At 31.5% G+C, this 21,664-nt stretch overlaps 2 protein-coding genes across 2 annotated transcripts; one reads left to right on the top strand and one right to left on the bottom strand.

Moving 5' to 3' along the window:
• Positions 1-1,512: 1,512 nt before the first annotated feature.
• LOC100777735 (exocyst complex component EXO70A1) lies at positions 1,513-10,707 on the bottom strand. The gene is made up of 13 exons (XM_006589283.4): positions 10,318-10,707; positions 10,016-10,111; positions 7,755-7,960; positions 6,957-7,199; positions 5,297-5,435; positions 4,994-5,206; positions 3,942-4,147; positions 3,329-3,526; positions 3,093-3,192; positions 2,766-2,884; positions 2,526-2,672; positions 1,934-2,021; positions 1,513-1,800 (listed from the first exon to the last, which is right to left on the bottom strand). The coding sequence occupies exons 1-13, from the start codon at positions 10,477-10,479 to the stop codon at positions 1,783-1,785; spliced, it is 1,935 nt and encodes a 644-aa protein (XP_006589346.1). The 5' UTR covers positions 10,480-10,707; the 3' UTR covers positions 1,513-1,782.
• A 5,957-nt stretch (positions 10,708-16,664) lies between these two features.
• On the top strand, positions 16,665-19,600 carry LOC100499956 (uncharacterized). Its single transcript, NM_001251637.2, has 6 exons — positions 16,665-16,885; positions 16,962-17,012; positions 17,677-17,769; positions 18,876-18,970; positions 19,286-19,400; positions 19,501-19,600. The coding sequence occupies exons 1-6, from the start codon at positions 16,700-16,702 to the stop codon at positions 19,564-19,566; spliced, it is 606 nt and encodes a 201-aa protein (NP_001238566.1). The 5' UTR covers positions 16,665-16,699; the 3' UTR covers positions 19,567-19,600.
• The last annotated feature ends 2,064 nt before the right edge of the window (positions 19,601-21,664 follow it).

The following is a 21,664-nucleotide window of genomic DNA, read 5'->3' as shown; positions in this document are numbered from 1 at the left end:
ATTCAAATGCATTAAATTATATATATATATATATATATATATATATATATATATATATATATATATATATATATATATAACAATATAGCATCAAATACATATATATCATTCATTGAATAATATTACGGAGTATTAATTATATATTTACTAGCATTTAATAAATAAAATAAATGACATTTAATGTTTATATAAATACTACTATATTAAATAAAATTATATGTACTATATATATTTAATTTATTTAATATGAATGCATTAAATTTTATATTTAATATTATTATTATATCTAATGAATATAACAAACGATTTCATTTAATGTTTATATAAACATTATTCTCTCCATCTCAAAATAAAATATTTTCTATTTGACCCAAACCAAAAATTATAATAAATATTACCTTCTCCCAAAACAACAAAAAAATTATCTCAAAATAAATGTTATATTTGACTTTTATGTAACATTAATTGTTCTTTTCCACCAATATTTCTAATAAATGTTACTTTTTGATTTTTGAATTTAATATTAATATTATTATTTTTCATTTATTAATAAGATTATTTTTGTAAAAGTAATATTTTTTTTTCATTTATTTATTAGTTTTTCTTAATTTGTATATATAAGTAAAAACACAAGTATTAGGGTTGTGTGTGTGTAAACTGATATTTTTATATAGTAGTAATATTATTTATTATATTTATCAAATATAATTTATGGTTTTTTTTATCATATTATCAAATATTATTTTATTAAATACAATACAGTTATTTAATTTAATAAATTTAATGATAATATATGCATATCAAATTTACATTATAAATGAATCTATATATAACATACTTTTAAATAAAATATAATCATAAAAAAAATTCCATACTTTTAAGGGATTTGCTAGCATACTCGTATTTGTTCTACATATTTATTCTTTAGTTAGAGTACATTAGAAAGTTATATCTTAGATGAAATATGTTAACAAGTTACCACCTTATGTATGTATTTTAAAATAATTTCTATTCATAACTTACTCAGAATTCGTACTTTAAACAACTAAACATATTTCTTCATATCACAAATTGACTTCAAATTCATTCAATTATATATAATATATTAAAAATATTTCAAAATATATTATAATATTTCTCTTCAATACAAATCTTGCATAGAGATAATCTCCTTTCCTCTCCTTTATTAGCCGTCAAATATTAGCTCCCTAAAAACCATACTTAAACAACCTATAATGTATAATGTGTTAGTTTCTATAAAAAAGAATAGAAAGAAAACATTTTTTTTAAATCCTCTGACATTCTCTCTCCCTTTTTTGTCCATATATTTTTTTTAACATTCCCATAATTTTGGAAGATGTTAAAATTCCAACCCAGGGGAGGACAGCAGATTTTATTTTATTTTGCCAACATGTCTTTATTTCTTCCATTTTGTTTCTATTCCATCCCTTCCTTACATCCCAATGTACCATATATAGCATGCAAAAATTAAAAATGGAAATAACAAAAGAATTACAAAATAATGTTTGAAATTTGATGGTAGAGTATTACACACCAAATCCCGTGTTTACATATAATCACAAAAACTTGTACACGTGGTTCAAAAAATCAATGCTCCAATAAACGGAGATTCTACTAGCAGACATACATTTGCTTTGAAGACTAAACATCTCACGCAACAAATCAAGTGAACTATGCACAAAATGTACGGAAGCAGAGTAATTCACCATCTTATCACACTTGTGGCAGTACCCAAAAGACAAAAAATGATAACACTCCTTTTCAGCCCCCAAATACAACCTGGTGAATTATAACAAGTGAGAAAAGAAACAAATCCACAACAAAGGAATTAACCACTAAATAGTAAATAGTAAATAGTAAATAGTAACATGCACAAATTAAAAGACGCTTACCTTATAAGCAATTATTATACCTCAAAAAATTCACCCAACATTCGGTCTAGATCTTCTGCTGAGTATTTGATGTACTTCTGAGGATTCTTTCCGCTCTCCACTAGAGGCCTGTAACACAAATATGCACTCATTGCAAGACCGCAAGGCATAAAAAATGCAAACACATCAAAATATGAATTGTTAAATAGTGAAACAGTAACTAGATAAAACTGTAAGATGGGTTAATTTGCCAATAAGAAAGTCGAAGAAGGAAACACTAACAACTAAATGATTTTCATATAACCAACAACAACAACAACAACGCCTTATCCCACTAGGTGGGGTCGGCTACATGGATCAACTTCCGCCATAATGTTCTATCAAGTACCATACTTCTATCCAAACCATTAACTTCTATCAAGTACCATACTTCCGCCATAATGTCATATAACCGCCGAGATATATTTCAAAATAAATTATAATTAACCTCCCTATAAATTGCATCCTAAACACTTTCAGTGCACAAAGTTTAAAGACTTGCATTATAAACTACTCATGTTTGATGAACATACTTTAACTCCCTTGATAGAAATGACATAATAACGTTGGAAATGAACCAAAATGAGAACAAACCCAAATCGTTTGACAAATGATCTATAGGCAGGCAACAAGACTTCAGCAACTGCAAGCCTAAGAGACTCTCGCAACTCAGTGTCAGGAACTGTCCATTGAGATTGTTTCTGATGGAGTTCCTCAAACATAATATTGAATGACTTAAACCTGACAACACAATACACATTGATGCGTGAAAAGAAGTGCAGAAAATACTCTCCCTAAACAAAAAACTCCATAAAAAAGCAACTGAAAGGCTACCTGTCTTTAACAATTGCTCTTGAAGCACCGCTACTGCTTCCGGTTCCACCATCACCACCAGCAGTACCACTCCCACCACCAGATGAAGTAAGGCCCTGAATAGATAGGCACTGAAGAATCTGCCAAGGAAAAGAATCAAAATTAAAAATAAAAAAAAAAAGACAATTTTAACAAATATTAATGTTGGAAGAAATAGAGCAATCACATGCAACCAAACATCAGGATATTTTAAACCAATCTACTCAGATGCCTTTATCATTAATAACAAAATATCCAAGTGACATCTAAGCTGCAAGACAACAGTCAGCAAAGTTACTAGAACAACACCTTTGCCCAAGCATTTCTTTTGTATTGATTTGCATGCTGCTGCACAATCCTCCTATGTCGTTGTACCCAATCATCCCCCAGTAAATCCTTGGCTTCAGACCTAAAATAGAAGAGGATTAGGAGGAAAAGGGACTTTTTTTTTTTAAGTGAGGAGGAAAACTGATTTTGAACCATCAAAATATGCAATAAAATGATGATTCAAAGAAAATAGTAACCAAAACATGTCAAAGACATACCTCCGAACCGATCTGACAATATAATGAATATTGTTCATGAGAAAAAGATGTGTCAACGCAAGGTCTTTATACTGCTTTGATTTCCCATCTAAATTGGTTTGCAAAGCTTGCATTATTCGCACTGTCACAGATGCTAGCTGTGAAGAATCCTCACCACCCTCAAATTCCTGAAAAAGTTGCTTCAAGGTGGATTGGTAGCTGCAAAGTTTAAATAATTCTGATCAGATCATATATGTGAAGATCGGATCTGTGATGAAGATCCTGAATAAATTTACACAACACATTGGAGAAGAGTACACAAGCTTAAGCATTATCCTTCTTAAATAGGGAAGGAAATCCGAATTTTAAGAAATAATTTCTATAGAATATAAAAAATATAACAGAATCATGGGATTGCACAACGTATCAACAGGATGGTTCAGTAAAAATCTGACATAATGCACTAAAAAGTCCATGAGCAGAAAACCGCGGAACTGTAAAATAAATTTTTAAAAAACAATATAAAAAATAATGACTAACATTTTTGTCATCAGTGAACACAGCAAAAAATGCTAGAAATAATTGATGGTATGGCTACAAAATTGGGATCAGATGACAACATAGCTGAACTTACTCAAATAAAAACTTCACATAGTTAATTACATAGCTTGTTAGAGGATGGACAGTTCCATCTGTTACTGCAGTCTTCGTAGCATCTTTCTCAACTGCCTCTTCAAAATCTCCAAAGGTCTCCTGGGCTGTTTGTGCAAGGCGTTTTGTCAAACTAGTTGCAGCTTCTCTTATTGCAGAGCAAGCTTTGCCTTTAAAAAGAGTTTCAATCTGCAAATTGTCAGGTAAAATAGTTTATTGCATGATTTTAACACCACCACAATATGCCTAGCACTTGTTTTATGTACAAAACAACCACCCAAACCTATTCTGTACCATGAAGGTCAAATATACCACATCTAGTGTGGTGACTAATATAAACCTCTATCAGTTAGAGGTTGAAAGTAAGAGCTATGGCAGATGACACTAATGAGAGAATCATGATGCTTTAATTGACATAAATTAGCCTCTAGACATGAGCTGGAGCACCAATCAGAGACTTTTTATATTTACTAAATGTTTTTTTCTCATGAATGTTATAAATAGTGAAAGTATCAATATTATAGTTCAAAACTTGAGTTCTGGATAAAATCTATGTATATGTGAAAGACCAAAATTAAAGTCCCCTTTCATGGTAGTCCCAAGTTATAGAAGACATCCATAAAAATGTTAAAACATAAGACAGAGTGCAAGGCTGAAGTATAGGAGTTCAGTGATCATGACAAATTTCATGATTGCCATGACATGAAAGTTTAAAGTACACACACACAAAAAAAAGGCACAGGCACTTGAGATTTTACAATGGAATATTCTTTCTTAAAAAACAATAAATAATTATATTAGGGGCCTTTTACTAGTCTCATAGACAACTGAAAAGGAAACTACAGATAAGTTAGTAATCCAATTGAAATGTCACTGGCATGTATAGCCCCTAACCTGTTATGATAAATAAGGAGAGTTATGACTGGCTACAGGATACGAAATAAAACATTACAAATTGACCTCATAAGATTTATGAAACCAGTACACCAAAGACATAGCAGCAAGATTCATGATTTTGCATGTCAAAAGCCATACCTCTGAATGAAGTTCTTGCATTATTTCATACATGTCCAAAAGTACAAATAATTTTTCCGGGGATCTCTTGCTTTTGGCAATTGCTTCTCCAAAACTGAGTAGCATAGAGACACTGTTTGTAGTCACCTCAGCGAAGCACTGTTCACTGAGTGAATCAAAGCCTTCAAATATCTGATCACAAACTTTCCTCTCACCAGCAAACAACAATTTCACCTGTTCGTGTATAATTACATATTTGAAAGATATTAAAAAATAATGAAGACAAAAAACACAGCACCAATCCTACAATCATCTTCATCTTACTGCTATACGCATGAAATGAATCCAGTTTCCAATTTTGGCTTCCAAAATCTCCCACTGCAGCTTTTGAACATCATCTTTGTTGAGTTTCTCCACTCCAAGTTTTTGGAGGCTCTCTTCCAATACATGAGAACGGGCATCCCTAAATAATAATGATGGTGATAATCATAATGATATTATACTATTATAGTAGTAATATTAATCATTGTCGGAAATGTATATTAAGTACATTTATGCATTATACCTAGGGGTGTCAAAATCATGTTGTTTATTAAGCCACTGCAATGTTTCTCTAATGCAGTCTAATTAATTTTCAAGCTCCACATGCTCTCAGCATGAATTAGACTGGGTTAGAACAGGTTAGGGGTAGCAATGCAGCACCCTGTTCAGGACCTAGGAACGATTTTCTTACCAACCACAAGACCATAACTTCTAGTCTGCAAACTCAAAAAATCTAGAATCCAAGCATAAGACAAGCCATCATTTTTCCCAGGGATCAGTATCTAGAAGACACCACCCACAGTCCCCCACATAGACTAATAAATGAATCAATCCAATAAAATAAACAGCCTCCAAATTAATTCATAAGAACCTTAATCTACTGCTGTACAGATTGAGGCCCTAATATTATCAAGCAATTTCTTAAGATAAAAGTTCTGTTTTACGTTGAGATGGCTTCCATTTCATTCTTCCAAAAAAGCAGCCTACAAAATTAGAACTAGCAATAAAGGACGGCATATGTGTCTAAGATATACCAGCACCACTAGAAAAGAAAAAAGCTTGCCTCCCCATATTTACATTAGAACCCCTGACAGTCAATGATGATGTGTAACAGAAACAGACCAAGGTTGGGATCTAAAAACAGAAAATCTTAGGGGGTGTTTGGTTTGGTTGTTTTCTGTTTTCATTTTCATTGGAAATAGAAAATGGTGATGAAAATGTGTTTGATTGGATTTCTGTTTTCATTTTCAGTGAAAATATTTTTCCAAACGAACCAAAAACTGGAAACAATAAAATCTCGTTTTCAGTTGAAGTCAGGAACCTCATTTTGGGTAAAATGAAAACGCGGTGGCAAAGAATGTAATTTTAAACAAATCTAAAAATACATTTCCTTTTGAAAACGCATTTTCAGTGTTTTTATTTCTTGAAAGCAGAAAACAAGAAGTCAAACCAAATATGTTTTTAGAATTCTAATCTTTTGAAAATGAAAACAGTTTTCAGAAAATGAAAAATGCAAACTAAACACACCCTTAGAGATTGTTGTAATGATTGGCGGGAAACTAACCAGAATAATGACAACATAATGTTGAAACTGATCACGTGACAGAATTTTTTAACTGCAAGCTAATTATTGACCCAGCAAACTAGAAGCTAGAAACATAAGAAGACAATGGACTACGAATGATTTCATATCCCTAACAGGCCTATATAAATTAATCATTTGGAATCAATCCCCAATTGACACTTCCTTAATTCACAAGCATTTCTTAAATAGTTTCCTTCCTATACTTTTAACTTAAACATCCTTGAATGTGGTAATGTTCTAAATGGTAAGATTTTAATTTTCATGCTCAGTACAATTTTTCAAATATAGACGTCTACTACAAGGCAATGTAAACTTTTCCTTCTGTAACATAACAGACAACTAAACAACAACCATTACCTGTATATTTTGAGTAACGGTTGTTGGTGGCCAGCTTCAACCATTTGCTGAGCTAAATCATGTAGCAGTGGCAAAAATCTTGGCGGTATAAGAGCGGGAGGTGTGTATACAACAGCCTCAGCATTATTGTTGTGAGACTCAGAATGGTGATTCTTGCCACTAGGATCACCCTCATGGCCAGGTGATGAAGGTCGCATTGAGTTTGGAAGGCAGTCAAAGAGGCGCTCAGGTTCCACAGGTTTGCTGTAAGCACACATAATAAAAGAAAATATCATGATAACATAAATAAAATTTTCTCAAAGCAAGAGGAAGAAAAGAATCACATGTATACTAAATAGCCATACTTCATAGGCAAATTTCCATAGATGCCTCAAGGAAACCATATCCTTTTATCAGGAAAATCATATTCCTAAATAATTTGAGGATATTACAATAATAAATAGCATCAAGGAAACCGCCGTGCAACTAACATCTAAGAACCACAGACAACATCAACACTCAACACACTTAAAAATGCATTGGACTTACAAAAGTTGTTGTTTTATTTAACATCATACGTAAATAAACCAAAAACAATAAGAAACACCCAGTAATGTTAGATATTAGCAGCAAGCAGTTGGAGGAACCAACTATTACACAGGTAATTGAACTGGTTTAGCATTAGTGATCGGTTTATCTGATGAAACATCATTTTCCTGACAATCTGACACAGCCATCAATGATTATTGAGTTCATGTATGCAAATAAATTTTTCACCAGACAAGCCAAAAGATGAACATTAAGAACAAAAATATATACCTGTAAGATAATAATAACTGCCTAAACTCATCTTCTAGCTTCGAAATAGCCTTAGCTAGCAAATTATTAGCATGCACGACAATGCCATCACTACTCTTGAAACCCTTCTTACTACCAAAAAACTGAATGTTGCTTCTCAACTTATCAATTGCTTCAAGATAGTTTTCCAAGTCTTCATGTGGCCCTTTAAGTATTTTTGCCTCTGCCTGTATAATAGATCAATGCAAACATAAAACAATGCAAATGAGATATATGTACCACATATCTTTTAAAAAGGAGGAGAAAAGTCCTGAAATTGTCATCTTGTAAATCAATTTTTTTTTAAGTACGAGCATACGAAATTTTTTCTCTTCCCAACTTTATCAAAGTTCAGCCCAACAGAAAGCACTTCAAAACAATAAAAAAAGATAGGAAAAGAAGACATGACTTGGAGGAGAAAAGAAAACAACAACTACAACAATAAAAGCCTTATTCTACTAGGTAAGGTTAGCAACATATAGCATATGAAGTCATTTGGCTCAATTAAAGACCAAATCTCCAGAGATATTATTATTCAGCATGAGATCCCCCTAACAACCTTCTCCATTGTCCTTCTTGGTCTCTCTGTCCCCTTCTCCTTTGTCACAGGACTAAATACCATTCAATGTACTCTCCCCACCAGTGCCTCTAATGGCTTGCTTTGTAAGTGTTCAAATTACCTTAACATATTTTCTGTCATCTTTTCCTCAAACCATGCCACACCAATATCTCCTCATGCTGTCATACACAATCATTTTATATCATGTCCTTTCTTTTGTGGTCATGCATCCATCTTAAAATTCTCATTAACATTACTCCCACCTTTTTCTCATGTTGTCCCTTTAAAGTCCAACATTCACTATCACAGAGTATACTCAGAAGTATAACAATACAATAAACCTTATCTTGGAACTTGATAGGTACTTTGTGATCCCAAATAATCTTGAACATCTTTTTCCTTTTTAGTCATCCTGTCGCATCCTGTGGGTGACATCTCATTAGTTTCCCCGTCATATTTATCTCAGATATTTAAACTTAGAAACTTGTGGTCTACATCCTCTCCCATTTTTACATCCAAGTCATATTTGTCATCTCTTGCTAAAACTTTAATGTGTATACTCTGTGCTATTCCTACTTAAGCGAAAACTCTTTGATTCCAAAGTTTGTCTCCAAAGCTTGAGAGTAAATTCAACTGCTTCTCTAGATTCCTTAATCACAATTATATCATCCACAGAAAGTATGCAACTAGTGATAATCTAGAGTTTGTCTCCAAAGCTCAAGTTTAAATTTAACTGCTTCTCTACATTCTTTAATCACAACTATATCATCCACAGAAAGCATGCAACTAGGGATAATCTAGAGTTTGTCTCCAAAGCTCAAGTTTAAATTTAACTGCTTCACTACATTCTTTAATCACAACTATATCATCCACAAAAAGCAAGCAATTAGGGATACTCTTTTGTATGTCACTAGTAAGCACACACATCTATGACAAGAGTAAACAAGTAAGGACTTAAGGGCACTTGATGTAATCCTATTCCTGCAGTTAAGTCCTTAGTGTTCTTTCTTGGAGGTCTTTCACCAGTAGTCACCACATCATACATGTCCTGTAGCCTGGATATAAGTCATGTGAGCACCTTTCTTTTCCAAAGTATTCCAGAACACCTTTCTTTTGCTGCTCCAGATACCTAGCAATTTACTGATAAAAAAAAAGATTCCTAACAATTTTGTAGTTGTTCAAGGCATGTTCTTGGACATTTTGTTGAGAATTGTGTGTGAGCTTCTGGTTCAACTTCAACACATCTTGTCTTTCATCTTTTTTTGAATGATTTCAATAACATTGTATTAAAGCAAAAACAAAATTTGCAATAACATCATAATGCACAGATCAGTTAAGTTGACCAAATGAGACAAGGGTCAGACCTTCAGGTTTGCAATTGACCAAAGCAAACATTTGCAACAAGCATGTCCTCCACTAGATTATAGAAACAAAGCTAAAATGAATATAAGTCGCATTGCAACAACAAAAACATACAAGTGACAAGCAGAAATGAGTCATGCAATCCTTTTCTAAATAAAAAGATAAATACTTTAACCTGAATTTAGTAACACATTCACGGTGACAGAGAATCTGATATTGTAATTTCAATTCATCAATTCAACAAAGAGCAACTTAATTTAAATAATAAAAAATAAGACACATTATGAGAAACGGATCACGGTAGCACCAAAACAAAACCAACCTGACGATATTGATCGAAGTGAGCCAATATAACCTCCGCAGCCTTCAAAGTCCTATCAATATTCTCATGAGCCTTCCTAATAGAGTGAGTTCTAATCTGCATACACAAATGGAAAAGATCCAACTTTTAACAACCCTTCAGATCCCCAATTCAAAAACGAACAACCCCCTCCAAAACAAATCCCCATTGCACCCAAGTCAAAGAAAAGTCAACTCATTTCCCAAAACCCCATTTTGAAGCCAAAAAAAGCAAACTCGCTCCCAAAATCTCGCCCATTTAATGGGCAAGAAGAAAAAGGGTACCTGAGTTGGACGCATGGCGGTTTCGAGGGCGGAGAGACGGTGGTCGAAGGAACCGAGAATGGTGACGACGTTGTCTGTGATGGTTTCACTCTTCTGCAGACACTCTCTCATCATCGCCGCTTTTTCACTCAGCAAATCAACACCTCCCACTGCAATTCCCATCTTCTTTCTTTCTTTCTTTCTTGTTGTTTTTGTTTAAGTTCAATCTTCTGAGAAAACCATAACCTAAAGAAAGTGAAAGAAGAAATCAGAGGCTATTGCTGGTAGAGTCTTTTTTTTCAACAATCGGTAGAAGCTGTGAAGGTGATGTTAGGGATGGTCCCACACTTTTCTGGTCTTTCCACTGTTGTCACGGATTATTTTTCTACGAATAAAAAAAAAACACTCAATTAGCTGTGTTTTTAAGATTCATATGTTTGGACTTGGTTGGTTGTAGATGAAATAGTTGTTGCATTATTATTTTGTTTCCCATGCTTTTTGAATTGTTTTATACCATAATCTTACTCCTTCAAGTCTTCAACAACAATTTTGTTGTTCTTAACAAAAAAGAAATTGTTTTATGTGTAAAATAGGCTCCCCTTTTCCACATGGAATCAATAAGTATACATTTGTTTCAGTGATAACTCATAATGTTCCACATCGCATTTTCATTGTCATTTTTGAAATTTAACTAACAAAATAACGAGCTTGTCATTAGAGACTGTTTTTTAAAGTAGTAATAATAATTACAAGTATGAGTGAAAATGATTTTCCGTTTAAAAAAATTTAGTATTCTTATTTTGTAATATGTTCTTTTAAATAAGGTAAAAATATTTTTTAAAATAATTCAATGGATCTACACTTGTAGTACATAAATTAATAAGTTTAAGTCTTTAAATAAACTTCCCTAAAAAAAGATTTAAAATAAACTAAAGAGTATACAATATTAAACATTTAATGACATTATTGGATTTGTGTGACTTCAGCTCTTTTTGGAGTGATGGAAATCTTTTCATTTTTATTTTCAAACTAAAATTTTGAAATAATTTTTAAAATCACTTTAACTCACTATTCAAATAGAAAAAAATAATGTTAAGTTTTACAAGTTATCACGTCCTTTTCAATATTTTTCTCAACCATCTTTTTGCCTCTCATTCAATCTTCTTCGTTACTCATTTAATTTTTGTTAGAGATAATAAAATAGGTCGACTCTACTTAAAAATGTATTTGTTATGAAAGAGATAAATAATATGTCAAAGAAATTTTATATTTTATTTCATGAAACTCATACCTTTTACGTTCTATATTAATTCAAAAATTTATCTTTTTTATTTTTTTCTCTAAATCAAACACACTCTAAATTCATCCAAAAAAAAAAATAAAGAGCTGGCATGGATCGTTTTAAACATGATTTGAAGAGGAGTTTTTATAGTCTAATGTGACCATAGCCATTTGAAGTACTTAAACTGCAAAATAAATCTGTACAAACTACACTTGAATATTATTTTAAAAGCTTGAATTGAATCTAAGCCTTTTACATCCACTTACCAAAGCCTACAACCCACAACAAATTTGGCTAGAGGAAAAAAAAAAACATTATGATAACAAGTTCACACATCCTTATTGTTTCTTTTGTTGTTTTCTTGACACGGTTCAACTTCAGGTAATGGCACCTCATTGTTAGGATTTAGATTCCTTTTACTTCCGCATAGCTCCATTTCCAGAGGAGCTTGCTTTTTGATCTTGCTTGCTCTTTCCACCTAGAAAAATAAACACGATTCCAAATATCATGAAACAAACCACTCAACTTTATTACACACCGCTTTCGTCATTAATATAATACTTTTTTTTTATAATTTTCTTCTGTTTTCCCTACCTTACAAACTATATATATAAATTTTGTTAGCAAGATTACGTGTTATGTATTAGAATGATATGTATAAAATTTTATCTAAAACTTATCAAATATTATTAGTTTAGGTCATGGTTGGTCTTGAAAATTAAATCAAAACAGCTAACAAAATTCAGATCACTAGACTCACAACGTGTCTCATTTCATGTCTCACCAATAAATTTTAGGCACTTCATTTAAAAATACACCTGTACATTTTTTGTATTTCCTCTATAATGCGAAACGGTGTTATTGAGTATGTCAAGGTCTTATGGATAATATGGGAAATGCAAAAATGTACAGATTAATTTTTAAATGACGTGTGAAAATTTTATTGGTGGCACTGGTGATCTGAATCCAATTAAGGAACACTCCTAACAAAAGTCGTAAATGAAGAAAGTCATATACTTTAATAAATTTGTAGTGACACCTTTCTATTTCACATCCTGTTTGTTGTTTGTTGTTGTTCTTTCATATTTAGAAATATTTCCTTACCTTCTGATTTCTGACATCTTAGAGTGGGTATCAAAGGAGAAAAGGATGCCCTTGTCCCTACTAAAAAGTCATTGTTTTTGTGCTCTCCTTTAACTATTTGTGCCCAAGTGTATCTTTGATGCATTGGTAAAGTTTGCACATTTTCCTCAACACCCTGAAAAAATATATAAAATCAACACCAAACTAATTAACACTCACATCATAGAATTTTTTGCTGATTATAATATCAATTTAATATTTGGAGTGGACTCGAGTTTGAAGTGTGAAATAAATTGAGATTTAGAATTTGAAATAGAATTGAAAAATATAGTTATAGAGGTTCGCCCAAAAGGAGGTGTCCAATTCAATCTTGAAAGAGAGTCATGAGCAACAAAAGAGTGCGATGGTGATGGTAGAGATAAATTGATGAAATGAAAAAAAAAATCATCTCTACAAACTTGTTATTTAATCCTTCTCTTTGTGTGTTTTGTGAGTGTAAACAAAAATATCAATTCTCACAAAATCATATTCAGACATTCAATTCAAATTTCATGCAAGACTTTCTAAATTTGATCTAGATGGTTGATGTTTTTCAAATTCAAATCTGGCAGATGTTAATTTTCGTTCCATTTGGGGACAACTTAATCACTAGGTCCAACCTAAAATTTGCCATGATTTTAGATTGCATGCAGGGATACGTATGATCAAGAGTCACCCTTATGGATCTAAGAACATAAATAATAATAATTCTTTTTTCTAAAAATAAAAAATTTGTTTCAAATAAAAAATACTGTTTTTAAATAAATTAATAAATTTAAGATTATATTATTTTGGTACATTCAATTAGTGATTTTCAAATACTGTTTCTTTTAAAAAGTTTTATTTCTTATTTTTCTATATTTTTTCCCTAAAAAACTATAGTGGGCGACTCCTTTATTTTTATAACATTTTTTCCGTCGGTCCATTGTGACCCTAATTACAACATAATTATAAAAAAAATGTAAAAAAAAGGAACTTATTCATAAGTTTTTCTCATTTTCTTTTATTTTATTGGATGTTAAAGCTAGATAGAAGTTGAGTCAACAGAAGATGGAAGAAACAGATCAAAACCTGGTAAATGGGAACAAGTTGATTTGATTGTTGATTATCAAAACTAGCTACTCGAACAATGACTTCTTCCTCACCGTTAATGAGAATATCATTGGTAGGTTGATTTTGACTGTCTTCTGAAGTAAGGCTTTCACCAAATAGTTCATTCAAAAGATAAGGAGGTAGCAAAAACTTCACTTTTTCTAAATCCAAAGGAAGGTCGTCACTCATTTTTCTGACAAAGAAAAAAACAATAATGGGAAGAATATATGAAAGTCTGAGACATGTACTCTGAGTGACTATAGATTATAAATATAACAAATGTAAAATTTACGATTAAAAATAGCATACAATGTTATTTCAAAGCTCCGATTAATGAATGAAAAATTCGGTATGAAATGAATAATATATATATATATATATATATATATATATATATATATATATATATATATATATATGTGTGTGTGTGTGTGTGTGTGAATTTTAATAAATTTTTAAAATAAACTATACTGATAACTTAATTATTATATGCAGTCCATTAACATCTGCTAGTATTTTGACACATGATATGATATTTTTTGTTCAATTAAAGAAAATTAAAGAAATAATAAAAATTAGAAAATATTTGTAAAATAACTTTATCCTTCTTCATGACTGGTTTTCAAATACCAATTAAAGACTTCTTGAGGGGGGAATGGAATATGGAGTTTGTTGACACCTTGAGATAGGGAAAGTCTTATGCAGACTTCCTTGCAAAAATGGGTCCTAATTCTGGAGCTTGTTTCCGGGACTGGACGAATTGCTTTTAGCAGATGCTATGCTTCTGCCTTTCCTGATATTGTAATCTTTTATGTTCTTTTTCTTGTCTTTCTTGTCTCCCTTCAAAGATAAAAATGATTTTTTTCAAAGATAAATTGATTTTTTTAGAAAATAAATCAAAACTTTTAGTTTTATTGAAAAATAATCTAAGATTACATCCTATGTCTCAATCTATGGAGTGAAAGATATTTATTGAAAAATGTTAACTTCTTAAATCAATTGAATAAATCTCAATACTTTTAAGGATTAATCTATGACTTTCATTTGGGGATATCCTAGATTCATAGAAAAAAAAAGTATACAGTCAATGCTTTTAGTGTTGAATATTCTTATAAACATATACATTTATTTTATGGTAAGTTAAATGTACATCATTTAAAAGGAGTGACGTAAGTGTATTGTAAAATTTATGACTATTAAATTAAGTTTTTATAGATGAGAACCGTTAAGATTAAAAAATAAAATAAAAAATTATAAATTTTCTTTTCTTATCGCTTACGGTAACTCCTTGTTTGACTATGTATAATAATAAAGTTTGAGACACGTGTTCTTGTTTGTGAGAGACGTCATCTTTCTTACACACATCTCTTCACCTAACAAAATTTCTCTTACACGCATTAGTTGCGCATGGGCACACACACCTCTTCACCTAGCAAAACTTCTCCTTCACTCATTAGTCGCACACAAACACATACCCACCTCACCTGGCAAAATTTCTTCTTTGCTCACTAGTCGCACACACACCTCTCTTCACCTAGCAAAACTTATTCTTCACTCATTAGCCACACACACACACTCCTTTTCACCAAGCAAAACTTCTCCTTCACTCAATAGCCGCACACACATAAGTTTTAGACACATGTCCTTGTTTGAGAGACATCATCTTCCTTACGCACACACCTCTCTTCACCTAACAAAATTTCTTTTACACACATTAGTCGCGTGTTCGTGTGTGTGTGCGCGTGCACACACTCCTCTTCACCTAACAAAACCTATCCTTCACTCATTAGTCACACACATACAAACCTCTTCACCTAGCAAAACTTCTCCTTCATTCATTAGTCAATCGGCATGAGCACACACACACACACCTCTTAACCCACCAAAATTTCTACTTTACTCATTAGTCGATCCGCACATGCACGACTTTGTGGTTATGATATCCTCACAATACAAAAAGTTTTTATATGACATTTTCCAGAAGTCCCCCTTTGATTATAAAGGGACACATATTTTTTAGGCTAGTAGTTTTGTGGGTTAATGGATTAACAACTTCTTATGTTGTTTATATTTCCCACCCTTTTTGCAAGCTAATTTCAATAATGTCTTTCTTGGGTTTTGCATTTTATTTGTTTACGAAGGCAACTGCTAAATGCACCTCCCTTGCGTAATTTTAATTATTTATTCTCAAAATTGATCCTTTTTAAAATCTAGATTTGCAAAGTATTGAAATCTTAATACTTCCATAAACTACTTTTCGAAAATGCTATCATGCTTTCTAGAAACTACTTTTCATAAGTGTTACAACTCTTTCCAAAATTTACTTTCCAGAAAACAAAAATAGGGGTTTATGAATTTTTCTCAAGAAAAACACCAAGCATAATTCATTAAACGTTGATGCCTTGGAGTCCGCGCTCAACACTTTCATAAAAGGATTCCCCTCAACACTACATATTAAAAATAGGCTTAGAAGGTTGAATTTGACCCCAAATTTTTAAAAAGCTTAATTTAATAATCAAATTTTTAAAAAAATCAATTTGGTCTCTAAAATATTTTAAATGGTTCAGTTTGTTCTTTAAGTTCTAAAAAAGTTAGAAAAGATATTGATTCATTTTTAAAAATGTGAGAACCTTCACCTTTTAAAAATTTGAAAACCAAATCAATTTATTTTTAAGAACCTGAGTCTAATTAAATGTTTTAAAAATTTGAAAATCAAATTAAATTATTTAAAATAATCTGAAGATGAAATTAATAATTAAGTCTTTTAAAAAGATTTATGGGGTGATTTTTTTATTTATTTAAAAAGGAGTGATAATAACAAGCCCCTTCCATTAAGTGGGCTTAAATGGCCCATTATAAAGCCTTCTAATTTGCACTTTGTCTCTCTCTTTCCGTTCCCTTGATGTAATGGCTTTATGCCGATTCGCTTACTCTTATTCTCCTGCTTCTGCTTCCACCATTTTTCGTTTCCCGAAATACCCTTCGAAACACACTAAATTCTCCTTGCTACCACTCTCATTCTCAACGATGGAAGCTCCTCCAGAAGGTTATCGTAGGAACGTTGGTATCTGTCTCATGAACAATCACAAAAAGGTTCGTTCTTTCTTAATCCTTATGATTTTGGTTTCCGATTCTTATTCTTTGAAGCTTAACAATCTGTGTTGTGCAGATTTTCGCGGCTTCGAGGCTCGACATTCCCAATGCTTGGCAAATGCCTCAGGTCAGTGATTCTTCTTTGTTGCAATCTATCTCTATAAATTCAAATAATAAAAAATTCAAGGTTAATTACCAGTTGGTCCTTGAACTATTTTAGAAATTTTAAATAGTCCCTAAACTACTTTTTTAGTCGAGTCTCTAGTTTTCAAAACTGCCATAAATGATACTTTTTTTGCGGTTTCAGTGACAAAAATTCAAAAAACTAACGGCAGGACCTTTTTTTTTTAAAAGTTTAGGGACTCAATGATTTTTTTTTTAGTTCAGGTAACTATTTGAAAATTCTCAAATAGTTCAGGGACCAATTAGTTAATTTAACCTGAACTCAACTTTCAAAAATTATCATCTTCTTCACGAAATGAATATATTTTTTTTCTTCCAAAAAAGTGTTAAACAATTGAATAATGTTGCACAAGTGTGAGGATTTTGAAAAAAATTATGGTAACTAAATAAATAGCTCCGTTGGAAGTGTTGGTGCACTTTCACATGGGCCATGGCCATGGGGTATCATTGGTATTGGTTCTTTTCAAAATTTGTGATATTTTATAAACAATAAAAAAGGAAACCTGATGAGTTTGCACTTTTACTTTTCATTCAGTGTTTTGTTTTGCTGAAAGAGATGATGTACTGTAAGTTTGTAACATAATCATGTTAAATGTGGCATCTTTTAGGGTGGTATTGATGAAGGTGAGGATCCAAGAAATGCAGCTATCAGGGAGTTACGAGAAGAGACAGGAGTTAATTCAGTAGAAGTGATCGCTGAGGTGCAAATTATACATTTCTTTACTTGCTAACACCCTACAAATTACATGCTTGGTTGTGGTTAATTTGTAAGTGCCAAATCAGTTTTCACCATTCTATTAACTGGTTCATTTGATTCTAGTTGTTAAATTGTTGCATCTCACCTTTTTAGGATACCCGTATCTGCTTGTAGCTTTATTATATACAAGGATATGAGCACTTTGTATCATAGTTGCATCCTTTGTTATTTATTATTGATTAGTTTTAGAGGTTTTAGAATGAGTGAAGTGGACATGGTCTTCTGAAGGTGTGGTATTGTATGTGTTAAACTTTGTTTGATTTGATTGGATGCGATGCTTTTATCTTTGAAAAGAACAAAGAAGTATTTTAGTTTACATTGTCTAAGGTTAGATAGTTAGAACTTAGAAGTTGGTTTCTCATGGAAGGAAAGGAAAGGAATTTTGATAGGTTGGCAGCTTTCCAATTTGGTATAAGGACAGATCTATTCTGGAGGTTGCAAGTTGAGAGAAATCTGAAACTCACAAGCATGAACAGTGGTACAAGAAAGAACATAACGATATGGTAGAGAAAATAACAGCTTACCTGCTTCGACCTATCCTAATAACCATAACTTAAAAACTCATTACCTTAAAATTTTCTTGAATCTTGAGTTCATAGACATCTAAATATCTAAGGGTCCACTTGGTTTGAGAAAAATGTTTTTTTTTTTTCACTTTGTTTCCCATTTTCTAAAGTTATGAGGAAAAAATGAAAACAGGAAACAAGAAAAGTTTTTTCCCTATATTGTATAAACTTTTGAAAATAGGAAAAGTAAAAACAAAAAATGGAAATAGGTAAAGATGTTTTAATGAAATTATAAAATCTTTTAAAAAAAAATAATTAAATTAGGCCTTTTGAGGTGTGTTGAAGAAAATAACCAGCCCCCGTTCAAAGTTGCTAATTATTTTAGAGTTACAATGTTACATCTAATCATTGTAATCTGATCTATGAATGTCAATTAATACACTCACTAATATTAGTTTTCATCTAGCATAAAATCCTGATAAAACAACTTTTCTTTTTCCTTGTTATAATGATAAATGTTCATCTTGGTGGCTTTCTGTTGTAGGTACCATATTGGTTAACTTATGACTTCCCACCAAAAGTGAGGGAGAAATTAAATATTCAGTGGGGATCTGATTGGAAGGGTCAGGCGCAGAAATGGTAACCACTTGAATATGCTCTGTCTGGATAGAATACAACTCATAAGAACTGTACACAACCATATTATATAAAGTTTAACAACCTAGAACCAATCATATAACAATTTGTGGGGCAATAAATATTTTTGACATTTTTTTTACCCTCCTATTCAATGATGAGGCTCTAGAGTTATGCCTATATGCATACTTGTATAGTTGTGTGTTCAACTATGGATAAGTGCAGGGGACAAGGCATCAGAATTGGAAGGCATGGAAGAAGGGATATTTTGTTTTGGCTTTAAGTAGTGTTTTTGACACTTTTGATATACACACACAGGTTTCTTTTTAAGTTCACTGGGCAAGATCAAGAAATTAATCTTTTGGGTGATGGTACTGAGAAAGCTGAGTTTGGGGAATGGTCATGGATATCACCTGAACAAGTAATTGAGCTTGTAAGTATACGTGATGATGACAACTTTTTTCATACTTGTCCAAAGCCAATTAAGATGGGGTACTGTACAATATATGACTTGGTTTGTCTTCTTTGTGCAGGCAGTGGATTTCAAGAAACCTGTCTACAAGGAAGTCTTAGCAGTGTTTGCTCCACATTTCCAATAAATCTTATCTTTGGCTGAAATTGTTACTGATGCCTTGGGTGATTATGAGGGCTGCTTTAAAAAGAATGTATTCCAATTAACTAACGAGACCATTATTCTCTTTTTTCTCCTCTTGGCCATAATAACCCATAGGGCGGGAGAAGAGGGCTGTTTATTTTGTCTGAATGAAATATGTATTGTCATGAAAATTGTTGTGCAATGTATTGCATTTGCATCTGTCCGCTGTTTTTGTCATGATGAAGTATTGTTTTTTCTTATTCATAGGAATTGAATATGATATCAGAAGTTTTATAAAACTCACACACTATGTTGAACTAATTAGGCAAGACTCTTTTGGTACAAGGAAATATTGTAACATTGCATTGTAAAATTTATGAACATTTAAATTGATAATGCATAGATGACCGATTGTGATTAAACAAATGAATTATATAATTTAATGTATTTTTTTTACAAACTTTTAAGTATTTTTTTTTTTTTTGCTACAGAAATGAATGCAAAAAAGAACTAAAGCAAACAAAGAAACTAGCCCACCCTAAGGGTGTTTAGCCGAAACATAAGATATCTAAAGCAAACTTAGGAGCCTCATCCCAAATTGTAAGAGCACTATTCTGATTCACTCCCCACCGATCTATAGCTAACTTACCAGCCACTGAATTCTCCTCTTGGGGAATAACTGAAAACGACATGGTGCAATCACGATGCAGCATTCCTCTGATCTCTAAAACTATGTCCCCATGTAGGTAGCTAGAAGTTAAGTCTATGTTAAGAGGGTAGAAACTCATAATTAGGACATGATTTGTGGTTAATGAGTAGAAACAATAGCATGAACATTGACTCCATCTCGCCATGATGACATTGCCACACTGTCATATTGATTTTGATTTGTTTTTTCGGTGTAATGCTTTCACAAAACGGTTCATTAAAAATATCAAGAGGTCGCAAAAATTCCAAAGACCACTGAGTGTCAAAGCTTTTCCTCCTGATATTTTTAATTAATTGTTTTGTGACCAAAAACATTACACTGGGAATAAAGTTCAGAATGATAGTGGCAATGTCAACAATGACGAAATGAAGTTACAGATCAAAATGTTATTTTTGCTCATTAACAATCAAATTTAGTTGTTTCTATTTATGAGTTTCTCCATCTTCTGATCATAGAAATCATAAGTATTTTTTATTGAAAATAATTTTGCTTGAGTTGAAGGTAAACATTATGAACAACAAAACTCTCTATTAAAGTATGTAATTACATATTCAAAATTCAAGAACTAGAAATCCATTATTAAGCTAAAACAATGTGATTCTAGATTTTTTGGTTTAAGAAGAATGTCTCAGTATCGGTGGCAAAGAAATACACGAAAGTTAGAGTGATTCTAGATTATAAATAGAAAACCATGAGGTAACGGCTATCAATTTTAAATTGTAAAAAGAAAAAATATACAATGCCCTTTCAAGACTATGCTTAGTGACTAAACATTTAAGTAATATATAATATATAAATTAATAATAAATATATTCTACAATTGTAATAAAATTAAAAAAATATATTATAATAAAAATTTAATTATTATACACCATCAATGTATTTAATATCCACAAATATTTTTACACATTCTTTTTTTATTCAATTCAATAAAATTAAAGAAGCAATAAATATTTTCCATAAAAAATATAAAAATATTTGTAAATTATTTTCTCTCATAGCCGTTTTTCAAAGAACGGATTGAATTTTGTAATTAAATTCCTTCAACTCGTGCAAATCAACAATGAGAATGCGTTGAATTTTGTAGATGAAACATCAATAAAACCAAGACCAGAAAAAGTCGATCGAAAATATTGAATTAACTCTATATTAGATAATGTATTAAATGAATCATAAATATGTTTTACAATTATAATAAATTTAAAATATGAATTATAATAATAACTTAATTATTATAGACCATCGATATAAAAAAATTATATTAACGTCCATTAATATTTTGACACATTTTTTTGTTGGATTCAATCAAATAAAAGAAACAATAAACCAATTCAATAAAAAAAAATTAGAAAAAATGTAAAATTAATTTCTCTCTCATGACATATTTTCAAAG

This window comes from Glycine max, chromosome 10 (genome assembly GCF_000004515.6).
Source record: "Glycine max cultivar Williams 82 chromosome 10, Glycine_max_v4.0, whole genome shotgun sequence".
Lineage (NCBI taxonomy): Eukaryota > Viridiplantae > Streptophyta > Magnoliopsida > Fabales > Fabaceae > Glycine > Glycine max.
Note: the sequence above shows the minus strand (reverse complement) of the source record. Positions and strands in the feature narration are given on the sequence as shown.